The following is a 21,396-nucleotide window of genomic DNA, read 5'->3' as shown; positions in this document are numbered from 1 at the left end:
ATTTGTTTATATGAAGCCTCTCCCACAATGGGTGGAGCTATGGTTCCCAGAATGGGTGGAGCTTTGAGGTTTTGTCTTCTCTGCAAGAACAAGAACAAGAAGAAGAACAACAACAACAGCAGAGGGCACTCTATTAGCAGCGTCTGCGACGCGGCAAAAAATGTGAAACCTCATATATCTGATGTATGATCTGATGTGAGTGAATAATTAAATTTATGATGTTCATAACACATGCCAAGAAATTACATAATAGGGTGCATGGATAATACGGACATATGGGCCATAATAGCAGTGGCCCATAATAGTCGCGTGTTCAGTTAACAATGGTATTTTCATTCAGAATTAATGTGAGGCGAGACCATGCACTCTGAGTGCCGTTCTAGTTATGCTTCTGTGATCACCAGCAAAAGTCATTTTAGCATCATGATCACCCTTTCAGCCATTATAGTCCCCCTTCATTAGTGGCACAATGTTTTGCTGAACATGCATGGCTACTTTGATCGGTATTTTGTGGCGGATTGGAGATGATTGCTTTTTGTATCTCTTTTGGGAAACTCGTTGCATTGTTGTGAAACCCAGCTGTGTGAGAACATTATCGAATCGAGACTAAAGATCTTTTGGTAGGCTTTGCAGGATGGCTGATGGTGGATCTTAAGCAGTGTGTCATGTTGTGGTCCTTGTGTACAGCCGAGTGCGCATGGCCCTCACCGACTGGTTTTTTGAGGAACGCACACGCCGTTTCCCAAATTTGGACAGTGATGCTGTGGACGTGATCCGAGCTTCTCTGCGTCTGCATCCAGGTGGGTGCATGTGGGAAATAACGCGTGCTCTGTACGTTTGAACATTCCAATGTAGTGATGTCCTATTGGTAGTTTTGAAGTGCTCAGCATTGTTTATAATGTAATGCTACTTGTTTTAGCTTATTTTTGTGGAATATTTCTCTTCCCTGGTTTTTGCTTTGGTAATGCAGCCAAGCAGTATGCAGCAGGCACCACCGTTTTCGAAGATTTCGAGCCTGTTGCAGATGATGGTATCAATGGAGGGGCAGGTAGTTCCAAACCCTGGCGAAACACCGAGACGCCAAAACACTTCAGGTATGTTGGATAATTGTGTTGCAAAAGTGTGCCAGACACGTTCAGAGGCATATTTTTTAGGGTGGTGGCTGGGGGAGGTGGGGGAAGGTAGATGTTCCACCGTATTACCAAGCTAGTTTAACTAATGGTTCTAGGTTGACTAGGGTTGCTACCATCTGAATGTATCCAAATCACTCGGTTCTTTTCATCGTTGGATTGTATTCTTTTTTTTCCTTCTTTTTTTGTATACAAGATCGAGGCTCATGTAAGAGCTAACATCAATCACAAAAAAGAAAAAGAAAATAGCAATCAGAGATTGCAAACCCTCGCCAGGATGTATTTTCGGTGGTTTTTAAGGCTTTTGTGTTAAAACAAATATGGCGGCCGAACCACGCGACCGATGACGTCATCATTATCTTTTTTTCTCCACCAGTTTATGCCGAGATGACGCTCAAGAAATTTCATCTCGATATTTCATCTCGAAAGGATGAACTTTGTACTTGTCGAATTATGACGTCATAATGGAGGCACCTATGACATCATCATTAAATTATTTTATTCCCCATGGAGAGTTCTTTACAATGAGCCATGTCTCAATTTTTTCTATTCAGCGCTTTCGGAGATATAGAGGTGCAAAGTTTTCGGTTTTCCAAGATGACGGCCAAACCACGTGACCTATGACGTCATAATTATCATTAAAAAATTCTACAGGTGGAGTTGCATCAATGGTGAAAATTTCCTGTCAATCGGACTAACGGTTGCAGAGAAAATCATATTTATTCTGTGCGGACAAACAGACAGACAAACAGACAAACAGACTCAAATGCAATACCCTCTCCTCTGGCGAGGGTAAAAACGGACACACAAAACATACAATAAAGGGAGCGGGAGATGAGATGGGGAGAGAGAGGGAAACCCACAAGTACAACAGCAGAGAACAGGGACATTGGGAGATCTGTGGGAGGGAGAGGGCTTGGGGGGAGGAGGCATGGGAAGGTGAGGTGGGGGGGGGGGGAGGGGGGAGGTAGGTGGGAAAGGTATAAAACACATGGACACTGCTAGAACTTCCAGGAAAGAAAGAAGTCGGTATTTCAGAAAAAAAATGTGGATTTGGGGGGAATTAACGGGGGGAGAAGAGATCAAGCTTTTGGATGGGGGGAGATAAGAGATGGTGTTGAACAGCTGTTTTAAAGACCTGGAGGGAGGAGTGGGATTGAAGAGAGTGTGGGAGTTTGTTCCAGAGGCGGGAGTAAAGAGGAATGAAGGAGTGAAGGTGAATAGAGAGTCTTGATTTTGTTAATTTTACCATATAGTAGAGGAAATGAGCCTGAAAAATGCATTTTGTAAATCATTTCATGTTAAAAGCAGGCATCCACTGGAAACAGGTAGGGAATGGGGTGGTGCATCGGGGGAGGGTGGATGCCAGCTGAGATGTTTTCGAAAAGGGTCATTTTAACCCCTTTTTTGCTAAATCAGTATTTCCGAAGTGTTGAAAAAGAGAATAGATGTTTGTAACAATATCCCATTTATTTGCCCAGCCATTTTACTCTACATGGGGTTTTTATACATCATTTTGTTGCTGATGATATTGCCTACAAAATGCATCTCAGTATTTTAAAATATATATATAATTAAGGGGTTACCATGGTTACAGTGGGGGTCAAAGGTCAACCTATGGCAAAAATATATAATTTTCTCACACTTTCTAATAGATAGGCAAAATGCCATATAAAACTAAATTTACTGGTTCTAATTGCTTTTATTTATCAATCCTCACATAGAAGAGCAGTTTTTAGTGAGGGAAGATTGATGTAATACCCCTCTGTGGGCAATTAGTGAAGGGTGAAAATTAACCTTTTCTTCAAAAATACATAGAAATTGTGAATAAAAACCTCTGTTTTGTATTTACCGGTATTTGTACATGGAATTGTTAAGTGTGATGTTATAGCATACAGTATGCATTGGAAAATGTCTCCAAACCACCATGGTCAAGATTCCTAGTATTGTTTGAGACTTTATTCTGTTTGCCAACAACCTACGGATAACATAGTTTGAACCGGGGCTCCGACTACCTACACATCTTCATCATCATCCTGTGAATTGGTGCATGATCCCCTAAGAGTGCAAGCACTAATGCAGGTCTTTTGTCCTACACGGAAACAGCCGCATCTTTTTCCACAACCAGATGTGCAAAAGCAGCTCACAAGCTCCTTGCAAGCTTTTGGAAGAGGGCTCAGGGTCATCAAATTGGGAACGAGGTTTCCACTACTATCATTCTTCCATCCACTGGTTGTTGGATCAGGCAGATCTTGCACTGGGCTTAGTGACTCCTTCCAGACAAGGCATTGGTAGTTTGTTCGACGAATATGCATTTCCAGTGCATCCTTGGAGGGGGGAAGAGCATCGAGCGAACGCTTTCCTTGAAGGAACATTTCTCGGCGAACTTGATCAATTGCCGTAAGAGGGATGGTTTTTAGGTACAGTCTGCACACAAACTTCTCAGCGTCTTGGATCAATTGGTCACTGATGTTTTTAGACCCCATCTTCTGGAGGCATGCTGACTCTTCAGTGAACACTTTCAACGCAGTCTTCTTCCCTATACCGGCGAACTGGCTGACTGTGTCACAACCTGTTAGTGCATGGAATGCAATAATTGTCTGAATTTGGTCTTCTGGTAGTGAGATCTGATGGATGGGGATGAAGGGACGTTTGGATTTCAATCCTGAACTGAACCACACCTCTGGAGATAGGTGATCTCGCAGGCCCAGTGCCACAACCAGGACATCTGTGTCTCGGCATTGAAGGACACGTCTCTAGTAGCCCTGTAGTGTCGCATCCCTGGCATGCAGAATGATCCTGGTGTCTGCCTCTTCATGGTTTGCGTTCATGGAGTTGGTGCTCCTGCCGGTAGAAATCCATACCCTCATCAAATCCTCAAACCCGCCGGCAACAACTAATTCATATGTTGGCTGTAGCTCCTTCTCCGCCATCTCTATGAGAGATCCAGAAAGAAATGCTGCCAAGTCAGCCTTGTTGGCAGAGAGGCTGAGGAATGAGTTGAAGTTGGAGGGGAGCTTCACGTCCTTTGAACTGATGACACGTCTGATTGGGTGGGTTTTGCCGGCTCTTTTTTCCCTTCTGCCAGACTTGATGGAGACCTCCTGATACCGATCGAACACAACAACAACCCTGGAGTACATGGGACCAAAGCGGTTTAAGACACTGGTACAGAATACATTGCTCAGATCTCCAAAAGTCTCTGATTTCTCAGGCTTGCCAATTGCTTGTATCAGTGCAGGGCCGTCGATGATCAAGCAGGTTTTTGCTGTACTTTTGGGAAGGTTTTTTGACACTTCTATGTCCTTGGTCAGCATTTCTTGAAGCTGGAACTTGTCGGTAGAATGGAGTTTCCCTTGGTGTCTGCTAGTGCACGTGGGACTGATGAAAGCTCATGCCTCAGGATGTTATTCAGGTCCACATCTCTCCCTCCCTGTGCTGCCACAAACAGTCTTTGGATTAGATTCCTGTCAGCTTTGATCTCTTTCTGTTTGCCAGCTCCACTTGGTTGAATGCTTACTTTGTACATCCTGCTTATTGATGGTGTTTTGTTCCTAGATAATGTAGCATGAAAGTCTGTTGACTTCTCAATAAGGCGAGTGGAGACAAATGTTTCAACTAGGGATGCTCCTGTTTCACCAGCCTTGAGGACCTCTTCTTTGATGGAGTCTCAAACAATACTAGGAATCTTGACCATTGTGGTTTGGAGACATTTTCCAATGCATACTGTATGCTATAACATCACACTTAACAATTCCATGTACCGGTAAATACAAAACAGAGGTTTTCTTTCGCAATTTCTATGTATTTTTGAAGAAAAGGTTAATTTTCACCCTTCACTAATTGCCCACAGAGGGGTATTACATCAATCTTCCCTCACTAAAAACTGCTCTTCTATGTGAGGATTGATAAATAAAAGCAATTAGAACCAGTAAATTTAGTTTTATATGGCATTTTGCCTATCTATTAGAAAGTGTGAGAAAATTATATATTTTTGTCATAGGTTGACCTTTGACCCCCACTGTAACCATGGTAACCCCTTAATTATATATATATTTTAAAATACTGAGATGCATTTTGTAGGCAATATCATCAGCAACAAAATGATGTATAAAAACCCCATGCAGAGTAAAATAGCGGGGCAAATAAATGGGATATTGTTACAAACATCTCTTCTCTTTTTCAACATTTTGGAAATACTGATTTAGCAAAAAAAGGGTTACAATGACCCTTTTCGAAAACATCTCAGCTGGCATCGGCCCTTTCCCAATGCACCACCCCATGCCCCAACTCTTCCCACTGGATGCCTGTCTCTAACATGAAATGATTTTCAAATCAATTTCTAAGCCACTTTTTCACTTTCGTTTCCTCTACTAATAAGAGGGTTGCTGGCAGACCTTGTGCGACCTGTAGGAATATTTGGGGGACAGAGCACAGATAGAGCTGGGGGAGCAAGGCCGGAGAGGAGTCGGTAGAAGACGGAAAGACCACCAACCTGCCTGCGGTGAGTGAGTGAAAGGCCCTCGGAGTTAGCTTCATCGCGGGAGATTCCAAGGATTCTGAAAGCTTTGGTTTCAACAGCGTGAAGACGAGCTAGGTGTGAGGCAGGAGCACCAGCCCAGAGGGGGTAACAGTATTCCATTGAGCTACGGATGAAAGCCTTGCATGTGGTGAGGAGCTCAGGTGTGCCAAGGAAGGACTTCGCACGACGGAGGATGCCCAGTCGGCGACTGGCTTTGGAGGCCAGCTTTGAAATGTGGTTTTCCTAGGAAAGATCATGGCAGATAGTGAGAAACTTGGCAATTAATGGCGGCAGATATTTGGGCCTTGTGATAGTAGGCAGCCTACCAGGACAAAAGTGCGATGGAAGGGTGGATCTTGAGCAGAGTGCTGCCTCTTCACACAGCACCAGATCAGAGTTGATCATCAGCATTTGGCTGAGCTCAGTCTTTCTGGCTTCTTGAATAGGACACTCTTCCACAACCCAGTACTCTGAACATCTCCCATTGTTTGTCCCAAAAATTTTCTATCCGATGTCATTCTTTCCTTTCCTTCTTCCTGATTATTTTTGCCTTCTTTCCTCAATAGTAGGAGATTTATGAGGAAAACCCTGGGATTTTCAGTTGCTCTCTTAAGGCTGGACCACATTAGCAGGAGAAAATAAAGGTTCTCCGTCACTCTGAATGGTGACCTTTATCTATAACCCACATTAAATGATGGATGTTGTTTACTGTCAGGATGAGGTCATCGTCTCCATGACCTTTGGGAGTGATCTATGGCCTAACCTTTTACTTTCTTACTGGAGGTTTCACCAAGGCCAAGCACTAATGTGTTTAAACATAGTTTCTGTAAGTTCTTTACCATTGAGTATGTGTAACAGAGATGGTGTACCCAATTACACTCCATCTTCCCTGCGGCCCAGTCGAGGTGTGAGCGGCACTGTGGATGGCAATGGGAATGCGGTGGACATTTCCCAACCCAAACACCATGGCCATCCACTAAATTCTTCTCTGAAACCCTCTCCGACTCGCCATGGTTCTAACCAAAAGGTAGGCTCGCAGCACGATGGATCCGTTGAGTAGATGGTGGATTAGAAATGGAATACATTTTGTTTTCCACGTCTTTCTCTGCAGCATTTATCTCTCTCTGAATATTTTGCTGTCCAATTAGGGATGACTGACGTGCTTGTAGCCATTGGCCTTTCCGAACCCAAATTGAGGAACAAGTTGCAGTTGTGTTTTTATGCTAGCCTCTATGGAAGAATGAATCGATGTTTATCGGCCCATCCTAATTGTCTTGTGGCTGCGAGCAGGGTCGCAGAAGCCCATTGCTGCTCATCAAGTCACCCACTTTGGGGCTACAAACACATCGGGCCTTGTCCAAGAGCACTGAGCGGACCACACTGGCTATGGGTGAGGTTGGCCGTGGGACGCTGCTGAGTGTTACGAGTTCTTTGGGAGTAAAGGCCTTAAATTGCAGTAATGGATGTCTGGACATATCGGGTAATTATTAAAACCAAAGCTGGACCAAAGTTGTATTTTTCACAGTTTTCTTTTGAAAATACGGGGAGATATGATTTAGAAATGCGCAATTATAAGATTGGTCTCTGGGACCTTAGAGGGCCTATGTAAATGTCCAGGTCCACTCAACATTGAGCACTAAATTGGTGTCTCCCTCATTCGTTCTTTGATTTATTTATTTATATTTAGTTTCTATGTTCCTTATTATTCGCATTAAGTAAATAGGTTTTCTTATCTTTATCTAACAGTGAAAAGTTAAGTGGATGTCAAAATGGCTGCTGCTTGTATGTCTGTATAAAAGCGTATTGTGAACAAGGAAAATTGTCTCCAAGTCCATGTTGCATATTTAAAAAAAGGTTTTTTTCTTGTTGTTGTCCTGAATGAGTAATCTTTGTGATTGTATTTATTGTCGTTGTCATAACTGAGGAAACCCTCACCACCCCCATTATTGGTGCCTGAAGAAGACCTAAGTGGGGGAGATGGCAGTCCTAACTTGTCCCCCTCGGAGGGCAGCCTCATCTCTCTCGAAAGGTGCAGGAAACGGAGTCCGGCATCCGACAGAGTAAGTGTGTTTCAATCTCTAGGCCTCACTTCACTTGCCAGGTCATAGCTGGCATTGGAATACTACCTTTGTGTGATTATTTGGTAACTCAGCAAAAGGCATGGTTTTTGCAAGCTTACTTCCTTGTGAAGCTAAATTGAAGGTGGCAATGGAGTGAGCAACTGCCATCCACCACCATCTCCACCTCCGTGTACCAAATTTACCATTTCTTGGTATAAAGGACCATTCTGATGTAATACACTAAAGGTGAAGTGATGCTCGATACACAGGTTCATAAAAAGTTGACTATGTTGTCCGATGGCACTTTTAGAACTTATGGATCCCTTGATATCCGTGAGGAAGACTAGGCTTGTGTGCCTCTACCCTCGACACACCTGAGGTTAATTTTAGACAGGTTACTTGTCTATTTTCAATCCGAATGAGGAAGTGTTACAAATTTACATGATGGTTTAGCATTAGGGTAACTTTGTGCGAAGCCGAGGATCACCACCATCTCTTATCTTCCCCCATCCAAAACCTTTTTTTTTTTTTTGTATACTGAATCGAGGCTCGTGAAAGAGCTAACATTTATTTCACAAACAAATCAACCAGACAAACAAAATATACAAAAGAGGGAGCGGAAGCCAAGATGGGGAGAGAAGGGGAAGCACACAACCACAACATTTGAGAGCAGGGAGAAGTGTGGGAGGGAGAGGGCTTGGGGGCAGGAGGCGTGGGAAGGGGAGGGGGGAGGGGGGAATCTTTCTATCCCCCGAATAGGGGGGAATCTTGATCTTTTCTATCCCCTCTAATTTCACCCCAATTCCACTTTTTTGAAATACCAACTTCTGTCCAGGAAGTCCTTGGTGTCCTTGTGTTTTATACTTCTCCCTCCCCCCCCCCCCCACCCTTCCCATGCCTCCTCCCCCCGGGCCCTCTCCCTTCCACACATCTCCCTGCTCTCGGATGTTGTGTTTGTGTGCTTCCCCTTCTCTCCCCATCTTGTCTTCCGCTCCCTCTTTTTGGGTATTTTGTTTGTCTGGTTGATTTGTTTGTGAAGTAAATGTTAGCTCTTTCACGAGCCTCGATTCAGTATACAAAAAAAAAAAAAAAGCCGTGCTGATCAGTAGGTGTTGCCAATTTGAACCTGGGTAAGTCCCTTCAATATCATGAGGTGGTGTGTTGCCACATCTTGGTTTATTGTATGTTGTGTTCATGCATACAGGGAGGTCATTCCGAAGCAAAGGAAAGTGATACCGGCAGTGTGAGACTGACTCGCAGGACCCCAAGCTCAGCTGGAAGTCCATACCACAGCAACAACAACCAGGTCTTGGCCACACAGCAGCAAATAGAATGACACAAATATGTTTTAATTGTAAAAAAAAGTTAATTACAAGTGTCAAGAAACGAGGATGATGTAACCGTCTCAGTGGCATAATGGTTAGAGAGTCCGCTCTGAGTCTGGGAGGTCAAATGAGTCCAACCAAAAATTATAAAATGGTACGTGCTGCTGTCTTGCTTTGATGCTCAGCATTTAAAAGGATAGAACACGGACAACCAAAAGTTGGTAATGATAGTATTACGTGTCGACCTCAGAGTAACGCAGTGAGTGCACCGGTAACCCTGAGGGTGTCATGACAGACACTAAATAGACACTGATGTGCTCTTAGTGGTGTTTTAATGGTGAAACCAACATACGACAGGCCACAGAAGGGTAACTTTAAAAGGAATACTTATTAATTCCTACTGTCTACCTTCAGCACAATAATACTAATTAAATGTAACACTTAATGACTTTCCTAAGAATTCCCAAATTAAATAAGTACAAACACCACATACAACAATGTGGCTATAAGTTAACTCAGGATTCTCAATGTGGTAATCAAAATAAAGACCAATTACTGCACTGTAGTTACAAGAAGGAAGCTGGACATTAACAATACATACATCTATATAATAATAGCGTAAGGACTCGACTTTGTTATCCCTTTTACGCCGCACCCAGTGACCCGATGCCCACGGCACTAATGGATTTACGATCTACGAACCGCGCTCTTTGTTCATCACGTACAGCCATACTCGAAAAATCTGAATTAGCCGACGTTGGGGCCCAAAAGCATCCGATTAACTGCCGATACGACGCCATCTTACGACGCCATCGTATTGGCGTCTGCTGGGCGAAGGCGAAGCAAGCCGTCCGCTGATTGGACAGGTGAAGGCGAAAGCAAGCCGTCCACTGAGTGGACAATCCAGAGCATGCATTTGTGCCGGTGTCGGCGATCGTTGTTCATATACGCACTCTTCATTCTCATCTTTCTTCCTAACTCTTACTCGGACAAGCAAATCCCCTATGCCATCCATAATGGTACACTCTATCCATACACCACATCCTCCCTTCCGTGGATGTTCCACGGGTTTCGGCTAGTATAATAATATTCTTATATCATACCATAAATTAGCTCAAGCAAGCTCAACCCAGCGGGTTATAAATGGGCAAAAGATTGGTGGTGAGCACGGTTGAAAGGATCTCGTCTGGAGGGTGCACACAGGATGAGGCCGACTGGACAGTCACGTCTTGCGAGTCCTCAGAAGGTGAAGTCCTCGTATCACCGATGCATGGAGAAGAACCTGAGTCCACAGGTAAAGCTGTTTCACGGATGATGAAGACAGGAACCCCAAGCTGTACAGGACAATGTGTCACTTGTAGGAGTGGAGGGACGAATAAGCTTCGAGGTTATGCACCAGTCAATCAGCCTTCTCCAAAAAGACTCGTAAATCACCCCAAAAAATGCCGATGAGGGCATAAAAGCTTTGAAATTGTCACCAAGATAACAGCAGTGCAATGTCCGACAGGTAGATTCCACGAGCGAGGGAGTTCAGACAAGAATACCTCACTGTGTATGATATAAAAAGTGACCGCTGCCAGCCATGACCTGGCCAGTGAAGCAAGGCCTAGAGATTGAAACACACTTACTCTGTCAGATGCTGATTTCCATAGACCAACACACAGTGGGTTGAAGTTGGTCTGTCGTTGTCAGGAAATAGGGGAGTCACTGAACCTCCCCAGGTTCGCATGCAGAAGACCCCCGATTCCTCCTTCACTGGGTCAGTTTTAAAATTATTTGCAACGCTTGAAAACGAACCTGACAGCTCAAGAGAACGTGTCATTGCCTTCTCGTCTTCGTCTTCTCCTTTCTTTCTCCTCCAGTTTGCAAACTGCCAGTGTCCTTTTATCCCAGTTGTTATTGTTGTTGTATAGCCCTGGACAGTTCTGTCGAACAAGCCCACGGCACGGAGACAGCCGATCGATCTCCCGAGAACGACCGAGAGATCTCCTACATCTAGGATGGTGTACCCCCGCCTTTAGGAAGTCAGGGCCACAACGGAGTCGGAGTGATAAGAGGGAAAGGGCCTGTCCATGGGGACCGATCGGCACTCTGATCATGTGAAGAATAGGGAAGATTTGGCACCTGACTTGCGTTGGAGGGTACAACCACCGCAAAGATGCATCCCCGATTAGTTGTTATCCCACGGGTTGTTGCTGTTGCTGCTATTGTTGTTGTTGTGACTTAAAAGGAAATTTGCCAGCCAATATAGCCTTCACCAAAGCACAATTAAATGTTACTAGAAGATAAGGCCCGATTCCTGGCTTGCCATACCTTCCCTGTGAAGAAGAATATGAATGAGGAAGAGTTTTTGTTTTAATGTAAATTGAAACCGGCCCATCTATCCTCACCTTAGTCAACTATATCATACTGTTTGCAGATTGCCGAGCATCTGATTGATAATGTTCCCGACTGTTTAGGAGGTACTGTTGATGCTTGATTAGGACAATTGTCGATGGGCGAACGCAAGAACGCGCGGACACGGATGCAGGCACACCGCGACCGAGCTCCTTTTATATTTTAGATACTAGATCCTGGTCCATAAGAATAGTGCAGCCTTTGATGGACCCATTGACCTCCTCCTACGTCAAAGGTCCTTGTAAGAGAGCCCATATTACGATTATTATTTTATTATAACCCTCAGATTGATATTTGAGATGCATAACCTGAGGCCCTCATCTGATGCTATGCAAATAGAGGCGGTTTTCAATCTCCTTCGTACTCATCTCCAAAAGGAAATTCACAGATCTTAGACTATAATTAAGGCTGTATCTGCACTGTGGAGAAATGTCAGCTGAACCTTGAGTAAATTCCCGTATCCCCGTCCCTCATGGTGAACCCAGTTTCATCGTTATGCAAGAAATGGACAGTTTGAGAGTTGGGCTAAAATTCCCGAGGCCGGTTACAATGAGCAACCACAAATGTACATAAGCTATTTTGGATGAATTTTAACCTGAAGGTCATTTACATTTATCTTATAGGGTTTATCCTGGGTCTGGAATAGATCGAGAATAACGTCACTGATCATCAGTTTTGAGTCAATGTCGGTCACACAAATTTGGATATGTTGATACTTCTCTCTCAATAGTAGATGGAGGCCTTGGATCTCAAACAAGAGCTGTTAGGGTTGTGTCTCTGGAAATATAATGGGCTTTTGACACTGTCTGGCACCCTGCACTGATTACTAAGGTTTCCACCTGTGGTGCACATGGCCACCACCATTCCTGGCTTGCCAACCCCTCCCTGCATGACGTATGGGTATCTCTCTGCAGTGTCCTTTAATATCTGCCCTCCCTACTGACAGCATCATAACATCAGCTGTGCTAATCTGCAAACAATTGTGTTTTGTGACTTACGATCCTTCACCTTTGACTCAGCCTGGCTTTTTGTGTGACCCCTGCCTTCCACTCTCAGCCCATCTCATTGAGCCCGGGGGGCTACTCGTACCTGTCACATGTGGAGCAAGAATGGGACTCTGTGAGTGAAGCTTTCCCCCATGAACCTCACAACCAACCCCATCCTTGTACACCGGCGATTGCTTTCCGCTGCGACCTCGTTAATTGCTTTGCTTGTGGAGACGCGCCATTTCAATATCCTGTTGGATGTTTCGATGTTCATTGATGATTGCTTATATTTCACTACGACACTTGTTTTTCCACATTCGTTGTTAAGCACCAGTTTGCTCTGATTTACTATGGATATACACTTCACCTCTGACCCCGTCCCTAATTCTCTTGCCTACATAGAGCAGTGCATGCAGCAGTGGCAGTTTACGCAGTGAGGGTCTAGGGGAGGCTTGGGGAGTCCAGTGGACCAGAGGAGGAGCTTTGGTACAGGGTGATCTTCAGTGTGGTGTGGTGTACGAGTACTGCACAGGCAGCCTGGCGGTGAGCGTGATTTGCTGCCGGGACCTGGCACACGGAGACATCAGACATCGTCGGACGGATGCGTAAGCTCCGGACATACCTGTATGACGATTTTCAGTGTATTTGTAACTGTGTTTGTTTGGTGTGATGTCCCTGATGCTGGTCACGTGGCTTGCATTTCCTGTGTCCTTTGGCTTTAATGCAGGGGTTTAATCGGGTCTAATATTGACCATTATAGGTTCTCCTATAGTAACCATTAAGACAGAAACAGTTCTGTACAGGCTGGGTGTTGATGTAAACTTGTGAAGATCTACATTACGATTGTGCACGGCCCAACTTGGGTGGTGGATCCTGGTATTATGTGCCCACCCGTACGCAATATATAAATCTATGTTTTAAATGTCCGTGCTGTTGTCGTCGTAGAAGAAAGCGGCTTCCCGCAAGCTAGGCCAAAGGTATTCCAGGACGGAATCCACTTAGTGATTCTTAATACTGTTCCCCAGCTACGTTAAGGCCTACTTGCTGCCAGACACATCGCGGCAAGGAAAGCGGAAAACCAAAGTGAAGAAAAACACCATCAACCCTCATTTTAACGAAACCCTCAAGGTGAGTATGCATGGGAATGTTCTTTGGGACAAATGAGCTACCACGGAGGGACCTTGTGCTAAGTGGACTATTTTTGTAGTGCACACTTCAGCTTTCTTGCTATCACTACTCATAATGCTGTAAAGGACCATTTATTTATTACTCGCGGATAACCCGGTTCCACTGGGCTGTTGTAAGGGAATTACTTTGCAATAGAGTGTGGAATATTTCGGGAGTTTGACAGGAATGTCCTTTGACAGCAAAATGGCAGGGGCCCGTGGAAATTCCTCGGGGTCATTTGGGTCTTTTGGATCTGAAAGGTCTTCAAGAGTTTAAAGGATCTCTTGGGGCTTTTAAGGGTCTTTGGGGTCCTCTGGATCTTTGAGGTCTTTTGGATCTTCTGGATCGTTTGGGTCCTCTAGGTCTTTTGTGTCTTTGGGGTATTTTGGGTCTACTAGGTATTTTGGGTGTTCAGGGTCGCTAATGGTCTTCATGGTGTTTTGTGTCTTTGGGGTCCTTAAGGGTCATAGGAGTCTTTAAATGTCTTTGGGGTATTTTGGGTCTGCAGGGTATTTTGGGTTATCGGAGTCCTCTGGGACTTTTTGGTCCTCTGGGTATTTTGGCTCCATGGGGTGTTTTGGTTCTTTTGGGTCCTCAGGGACTTTTGTGTCTTCTGGATATTTTGTGTCTTTGAAGGTCTTGGGGGGGCCTTTTGGGGTCTTTAAGGGTCTCTGGGGTCTTTTGGTTCTTTAAGGGTCTTCGGGGTCTTTTGTATCTTTGTGGTCTTTTGGGTCTTCGGGGTATTTTGGGTCATCGGGGTATTTTGGATCATCGGGGTCTTTTGTGTCTTTGTGGTCTTTTGGGTCTTTTGGGTGCTCGGGTTTTTTTAATGTCCTTGTGGTCTTTTGGGTCTTTAGATGATGCTGAGACAAACCTTGCTGAATATTGAGTAGATCTTCTCAATATTTACCTCCGCTACCCAAGGTGGATGGAGGTTATGTTTTCACCCCTGTCTGTTTGTCTGTTTGTGAAAAAAAATCTCAAAAGGTTGTGGACGGATTCGGACGAAATTTGGCAGAGATGTCGCGTATTTGACACCGACAAAATTATTAGATTTGCTGAAGATCCGGATTCGGTTCCGGCTTCTAGAATTTTTAAAGTGATTCTTCACCATTAGGAGATAGGGCCAAAAACGATACATAGCAGGATATCTCAAAAAGTTATGGATGGATTTGGACGAAACTTGTTAGACAGGTTGTGTGTTTTTTTTTGTTTTTTTTGTATACTGAATCGAGGCTCGTGAAAGAGCTAACATTTATTTCACAAACAAATCAACCAGACAAACAAAATATACAAAAAGAGGGAGCGGAAGACAAGATGGGGAGAGAAGGGGAAGCACACAACCACAACATTTGAGAGCAGGGAGAAGTGTGGGAGGGAGAGGGCTTGGGGGGAGGAGGCGTGGGAAGGGGGGGGGGGGGGGAGAGGTATAAAACACAAGGGGACCGAAATTAGAGGGGGTAGAGAAGATCAAGGTTTTGGATGGGGGAGGATAAGAGATGGTGGTGAACAGCTGTTTTAAAGACCTGGAGGGTGGAGTGGGATTGAAGAGAGTGAGGGAGTTTGTTCCAGAGGCGGGAGAAAAGAGGAATGAAGGAGTGAAGGTGAGCAGAAAGTCTTGATTTTGGCAGTTTAACCATAAGAGGGTTGCAGGCAGATCTTGTGCGACCTGTAGGAATATTTGGGGGACAGAGCCCAGAGAGAGCTGGGGGGGCAAGGCCAGAGAGGAGTCGGTAGAAGACGGAAAGACCACCAACCTGCCTGCGGTGAGTGAGTGAAAGGCCCTTGGAGTTAGCTTCATCGCGGGAGATGCCAATGATTCTGAACGCTTTGGTTTCAACAGCGTGAAGACGAGCTAGGTGTGAGGCAGGAGCACCAGACCAGAGGGGAGAGCAGTATTCCATAGAGCTGTGGATGAAAGCCTTGTATGTGGTGAGGAGCTCAGGTGTGCCAAGGAAGGACTTCGCACGACGGAGGATGCCCAGTCGGCGACTGGCTTTGGAGGCCAGATTTGAAATGTGGTTTTCCCAGGAAAAATCATGGCAAATAGTGAGACCCAAAAGCTTGAGTGACAGAACTTCTTGGAGAGGATTATTCAGAAAGTGGATGGGAGGGTTGTCCAGTCGGTCTTTTCGGAGAGACATCGTAAGAGTGTGAGATTCCCCTCCCCCCCCCCCCCCCCCCCCCCCCCGTGTGACGGGGAAGAATCGATTCGATTTTGGTGAAGATCTGAATATGGATTCGGATACGAGTTATTTAATTTTTAAGTGATTCTTCACCATTGAATGATATGGCCAACCAGGCGGAGGTATGCTCTCGACTGAGTGCCGCCTGAGGAGAGGGTATTACATTTGAGTCCGTTTGTTTGTTTGTTTGTCTGTCTGTTTGTTTGTCTGCACAGAATAAATATGATTTTCTCTGCAACCATTGGTCTGATTGACAGGAAATTTTCACCATAAGTGCAACTCCACCTGTATAATTTTTTTTAATGAAAATTATGACGTCATGACTCACGTGGTTCGGCCGCCATCTTGGAAAAACCGAAAACATTTGCACCTCTATATCTCCGAAAGCGCTTCATAGAAAAAATGTAGACATGGCTCATTGTAAAGAACTCTCCATGTGGAATAACATCTGTTAATGATGATGTCATAGGTGCCTCCATTATGACGTCATAATTCGACAAGTACAAAACTTTATCCGATCAAGATGAAATTTCTTGAGCATAATCTAGGGATAAATTGGTGGAGAAAAAATAATAATGAGGACGTCATTTGTCACGTGGTTCGGCCGCCATATTTGTTTTAACACAAACGCCTTAAAAACCACTGAAAACACATCCTGGCGAGGGTCTGCAATCTCTGATTGCTCTTTCTTGTTTTGAATGTATTTACTTGATTGTCCAAAGTTTAGGTTCACAAATAACATTCGCACATAACATTCGCACACTCCCGAAGATATGTGAATTAGCAGAGTGCAGTCGATCTGACTCATCACAAGCTCTAATTATTGAGTCGTTGAATTAGGGCAACACCTTGGTGGGAAACGGTTCTTGCCGCATTCGACCAATAAATACCACCCGTGCCCTCCAGTTCACCATCAGCCACACACAGCTGGAGCTTCGCAGCCTTTGGCTGTCCGTCTGGCACTATGATCGTCTCCATCGCAACATCTTCCTCGGACAGCTGGAGTTGCCCCTGGACACACTGAACCTGGGTGACAGCCCACCATCATGGTACCCTCTGCAGCCCCTGGTGAGAGACCCTTACACCGCCACCATCCTCATCCATAAACATCACTGCTTTGGGTTCCACAAACACAGACTTTGGGTGCTTTAAGATAATTTCCAATCTTGTGATCTTATCATAAATGATGCTTTTCAAACGATATTTATTTTATATTGCCAAAACATATCCAAACATATTTAAGGCCTTCATTGCAGAAAGTTGATAAACGTACAAGGCTAGTTGCAGGGAATATTGTCAAACCCAACATTAATTATCCTGTGGTTGTGATGTGGCCACCCTGTGGAGTGTGGGAGTTGGTGCTGCTATTAAGCTTTTAAGTGTTGTCACCGACACTCAAGGTGGAACCCTTGGCTCTGGCTCCACCTCAATACAAAGGAGAGCTCATGTTGGCTCTCAAGTACCTGCCGCCGCCATCATCTTGCGACACGAGCGCACCACCCTTGGGTCCTCCTATGCCGCCCGGTGCCCCACCCGCTCCCCTGGGCCCCTCGCTCGCCGCACCTGGTGAGCTACACGTGAGGGTAAAAGGAGCGAAGAACCTGACTGCTACGAGGAATCCTCCGGTGTGCAACTCCTATGTGAAAGGGTGGGTTTGTTTTGGAATATCGATGGTGTATCATAAGAGTCGTGATGCGTTTCATGCATTTTAAACCAAGGTCTTTATTGGTTAAATCTTAGTCTTATTTAATTACGTACTGCTCTCCTGGACCTCTTCTAAAGTCATGTGCTCAAAGAAGCCATCTGTGCCATCTGATGCTACAGTAGGTACCATGGTCAAATTCCAAATTCCTTCCCTGACCTACAGGGGGCATCAGTGGCACAGCTGTGCTCCCAGCAAATGATACTACCCGCCGCCACGTTCTGTCATTGGCAGAAGAAGAAGATTATCCTCTAATTGCATATATCACAGCTCTGTCGTTAAAATTCAGACAGTGAAATGATGTTGTGATCCGTCTGTGTAAAAAGGCAGGGGAAATTCAAATGTTTTGTACGTGATCAACAACCGCATTCAAACAAGAGAGGTCCTTGTGAATGAATTGTGTTGGCATGTGTAAAATGGTGGACTCGAGGTTAAAGGTTATGTGCTCACATAAACAAGCCATTGTGAGAGCTTTTGTGTTTAAACCTTCCATTGAGTGACCGTTGTTTGCAATGGGGCAGATGTCTGCTGCCCGACGAGCAACGCGTCACAAAACAGAAGACCGGCGTTGTGCGTGGCACCGTGAGCCCCGTTTGGAACCACACGTTCATCTTCGATGGACTACCCCCACCTGACCTCCCGCACGTCTCCCTGGAGCTGACCCTTTGGGACCGCGAGGCCTTGGGTGGGAAACGTTTCCTGGGGGGCGTGCGTCTCGGCTCCGGCACAGGTCAGTGTGGCTCCCCCTTGGGTCTTTTGTTGCGATGGGAGATCCTTGTATGCATCACATAGTAATCACCACCTTGGTTCATAATGATCCTCCCCGTCCCCCCAATTGCTTTGGACACATTTCTGATAATGCATCTCTGCTGGAGCTCAAAGCCAGACGTTGGAAAATCAAGCAATTTTACTGTTGGATGATGAGATCAAGTCCAAATTTTATTTTTACACATTGTAAGAAACTTAACCTAGGCAGAACTAACTAATCCTGACATAACACCCAAAGTCATGCTGTGTGTAGGTTTAGGACCGTCTTTGCAAGGTACCACCGTCCTGACAGGTGATTAGGTGCATCGAAGTGGTCTCACCTCAAGGAATTTGCTCGGTGTTTGGCCTTTGCCTTCCAATCCTTTCTTTTTTAAACACAACTGGACTGCCGTCCAGTTGAGTTCATCACATACTGAACCCTCCGGCGTCCGTCGTCATCGTCTGTCGTCTGTCGTCCGTTAACTTTTCGACGTTAACACTCCAGCGTCCACAAATATCAACCGATTCTGATCAAACTTGACATGCAGCATCCTTACCCCAAGGACCACGTTGGTATTACATTTCAGCCCGATCCGTTGAAAAATGGCGGACTTAGGCGACCATTTTGTTTTTGGTCATGAAAACGACGTTAACACTCTAGCGTCCACAAATATTAACAGATTTTGATCAAACTTAGAATGTTTAACCCTTGCCACACAAGGTAGGTTGCTATTGCATTCCAACCCGATCCGTCACAAAATGTCCGCCATATTGTTTTCAGCTCCGAAACGATGTTAAGACTTTAACGTCCACAAATATTTATGGATTTTGATCAAACTTGGTGTGTGAGACTTTTACCACACAAGGTAGGTTGTTATCGCATGTCAACCCGATCTGTCACAAAATGGCCGCCGTAGGCTGACATATTTTTTTCAGCTCTTAAGAAAAGCACAAGAATTTAGGACTTTAAAGTTGTCCAGTCAGTTCAGTTGAGTTCTGCTTCCCTGGAAGCTCTAGTTTTGTATACAAGATCGAGGCTCGTGTAAGAGCTAACATTAACGACAAAAAAACAAAAACAAACGGACACATGAGACGAAATAAAGGGAGTGGGAGACAAAATGGGGAGAGAGGGGGAAGCACGCAAGTACAACAGTAGAGAACAGGGACATCGGGAGATCTGTGAGAGGGAGAGGGCTTGGGGGCAGCAGGCGTGGGGGGGTGGGGGGGGGGGGGGGGAAGGTATAAAACACATGGACACGGCTAGGACTTCCAGGAGGGAAGTTGGTATTTCAAAAAAGTGGATCTGGGGTGAAATTAGCGGGGGTAGAAAAGATCAAGGTTTTGGATGGGGGAAGATAAGAGATGGTGGTGAACAGCTGTTTTAAAGACCTGGAGGGAGGAGTGGGATTGAAGAGAGTGTGGGAGATTGTTCCAGAGGCGGGAGAAAAAAGAGGAATGAAAGAGTGAAGGTGAATAGAGAGTCTTGATTTCGGCAGTTTAACCATCAGAGGGTTGCAGGCAGATCTTGTGCAACCTGTAGGAATATTTGGGGGACAGAGCACTGACAGGGCTGGGGGTCAAGGCCGGAGAGGAGTCGGTAGAAGACAGAAAGACCACCAACCTGCCTGGGGTGAGTAAGTGAAAGGCCCTCGGAGTTAGCTTCATCGTGGGAGATTCCAATGATTCTTTCATTGGAATGATGAATGATTTTCTTTTTTTTGGAATGATTTTCATTGGAATGAATGATTTTTTTGAACTAGCTTTCATCTTGAGGGTGCTTAGATGAAGTTTTGCATGGTGTAATCCATCTGTAGTCCTAATCTGAATGTGTGGGATATGCAGGAGTGAGCTACGAACGGATTGCACCTTGGAATGACGCAATGGGAGTCGAGGTGGATGCGTGGCGTAAGATACAGAGCTGCCCTGGCACTTGGCACGAGGTCTTGTTTATGCTCCGATCTTCCATGGAACCAGGGAACCTCTGATGCCATACCCAATGCCAGCTATCTCGAGCCCTGCCCCTCACCCAAACCCCCACTTACTGTCGCCTATTTTTGTCTACTACAGGACAAAGGCCTCCCTCAACTCGCATTGAGGGGCTCTTTGGCGTACTGACCACACTTGCCAAGTACGGGTCGGCGAGAATGAATGGCCATGGGAATCAAATTCACACAAGCCAGTGGGAGAAAGAAACAAGTCTTTAACCACTCAACGAAACATCCAGCTCCCTTTCAAGGCTTCAGATCTTAACATGAAAGGTCATTGGATGAGCCAGACAACCCACAGCCTTATGGGTCTACTGCGACCCTCTTGATGCTGACTCCATTATTTGTTTCTGCTTTGAGCTCGGGCCTTCCAGACAGGCTTTTCTTTGGGTTTGCGAAGGAAATTGATGTTATGAAGAGATCAAGACATGATAAAAAGCAAAAGAACAGAAGGTGGAAGACCTTGATGGATCGGGTCAGGAAATGATGTCCTCACCTTCAGGAATGACTATGTCACATTGAGACGCCTTTTCTATCTCTATTACATATCACAAGACACATTGGTGTCTTGATCATCTTGTTTAACCAAATGACGTAATAATGCCGCCCTGTACGATGCACGTGTCCCTCTGGTGTGTACAGTGTAGGTATGTTGTCATTGGTTCCAAGCCTTCCACAACACGTCACAACAAATTTCAGTGCGTTCCACCAATCCGAAAGAAACACGTGAATTGGATTCTGAACAGGTTCCATAAACTAGAAAAAACGTTGGTGTGAAGTTTTGTTACACTTTGCCTTTAATCGACAAAAATGTTATCTTGTGGTTGTCTCTCCGTAACGTAGAGCGTCCGCTCTCATCGTTTGTCCGTGTTGTGTCTGGAGGAATAAAACTCGTTGAAAAATCGTTTTGTTGTAGTTTATCTCTGTTCCAAGATCTTTGTGACCATAACAATCTCTGACCACCACCACTACCCACCCTCACCTCAGTTGTTCTCATGTTTCAGGCTCATGTCCATATTAAGCTGGTTTAGGTCATTTTTGTCGTGATATTTAAGGATGTCCGAGTCATTACCTCCGTCACCGAAGGTCGACAGAGGTTATATATATTCATCTCTGTTTGTTACTTGCGAAAGCAGAGATTCACAAGTGTATTGTTTGCACTGTCTGTCTGTAGGTCAATCACCTGCAG

General features: G+C 45.1%; 1 protein-coding gene across 1 annotated transcript in view; it reads left to right on the top strand.

Annotated features, from left to right (window-relative positions):
• Positions 1 to 21,112, top strand: part of LOC137439232 (synaptotagmin-like protein 5) — a 37,266-nt gene extending 16,154 nt beyond the window's left edge. Inside the window, exons 3-15 of the mRNA XM_078767955.1 lie at positions 688 to 800; positions 971 to 1,094; positions 6,553 to 6,679; positions 6,943 to 7,042; positions 7,612 to 7,712; positions 8,917 to 9,018; positions 12,491 to 12,553; positions 12,823 to 13,025; positions 13,446 to 13,548; positions 16,680 to 16,841; positions 17,174 to 17,421; positions 17,997 to 18,205; positions 20,065 to 21,112. Coding sequence (XP_078624081.1) covers positions 688 to 800; positions 971 to 1,094; positions 6,553 to 6,679; positions 6,943 to 7,042; positions 7,612 to 7,712; positions 8,917 to 9,018; positions 12,491 to 12,553; positions 12,823 to 13,025; positions 13,446 to 13,548; positions 16,680 to 16,841; positions 17,174 to 17,421; positions 17,997 to 18,205; positions 20,065 to 20,207 — 1,798 coding nt within the window. The 3' untranslated portion in view covers positions 20,208 to 21,112. The remainder of the gene's footprint in view (positions 1 to 687; positions 801 to 970; positions 1,095 to 6,552; positions 6,680 to 6,942; positions 7,043 to 7,611; positions 7,713 to 8,916; positions 9,019 to 12,490; positions 12,554 to 12,822; positions 13,026 to 13,445; positions 13,549 to 16,679; positions 16,842 to 17,173; positions 17,422 to 17,996; positions 18,206 to 20,064) is intronic.
• The last annotated feature ends 284 nt before the right edge of the window (positions 21,113 to 21,396 follow it).

This window comes from Myxine glutinosa, chromosome 14 (genome assembly GCF_964187855.1).
Source record: "Myxine glutinosa chromosome 14, kmMyxGlut1.1, whole genome shotgun sequence".
NCBI classification, from domain to species: Eukaryota; Metazoa; Chordata; class Myxini; order Myxiniformes; family Myxinidae; genus Myxine; species Myxine glutinosa.
This window is presented reverse-complemented; position numbering and strand designations above follow the sequence as displayed.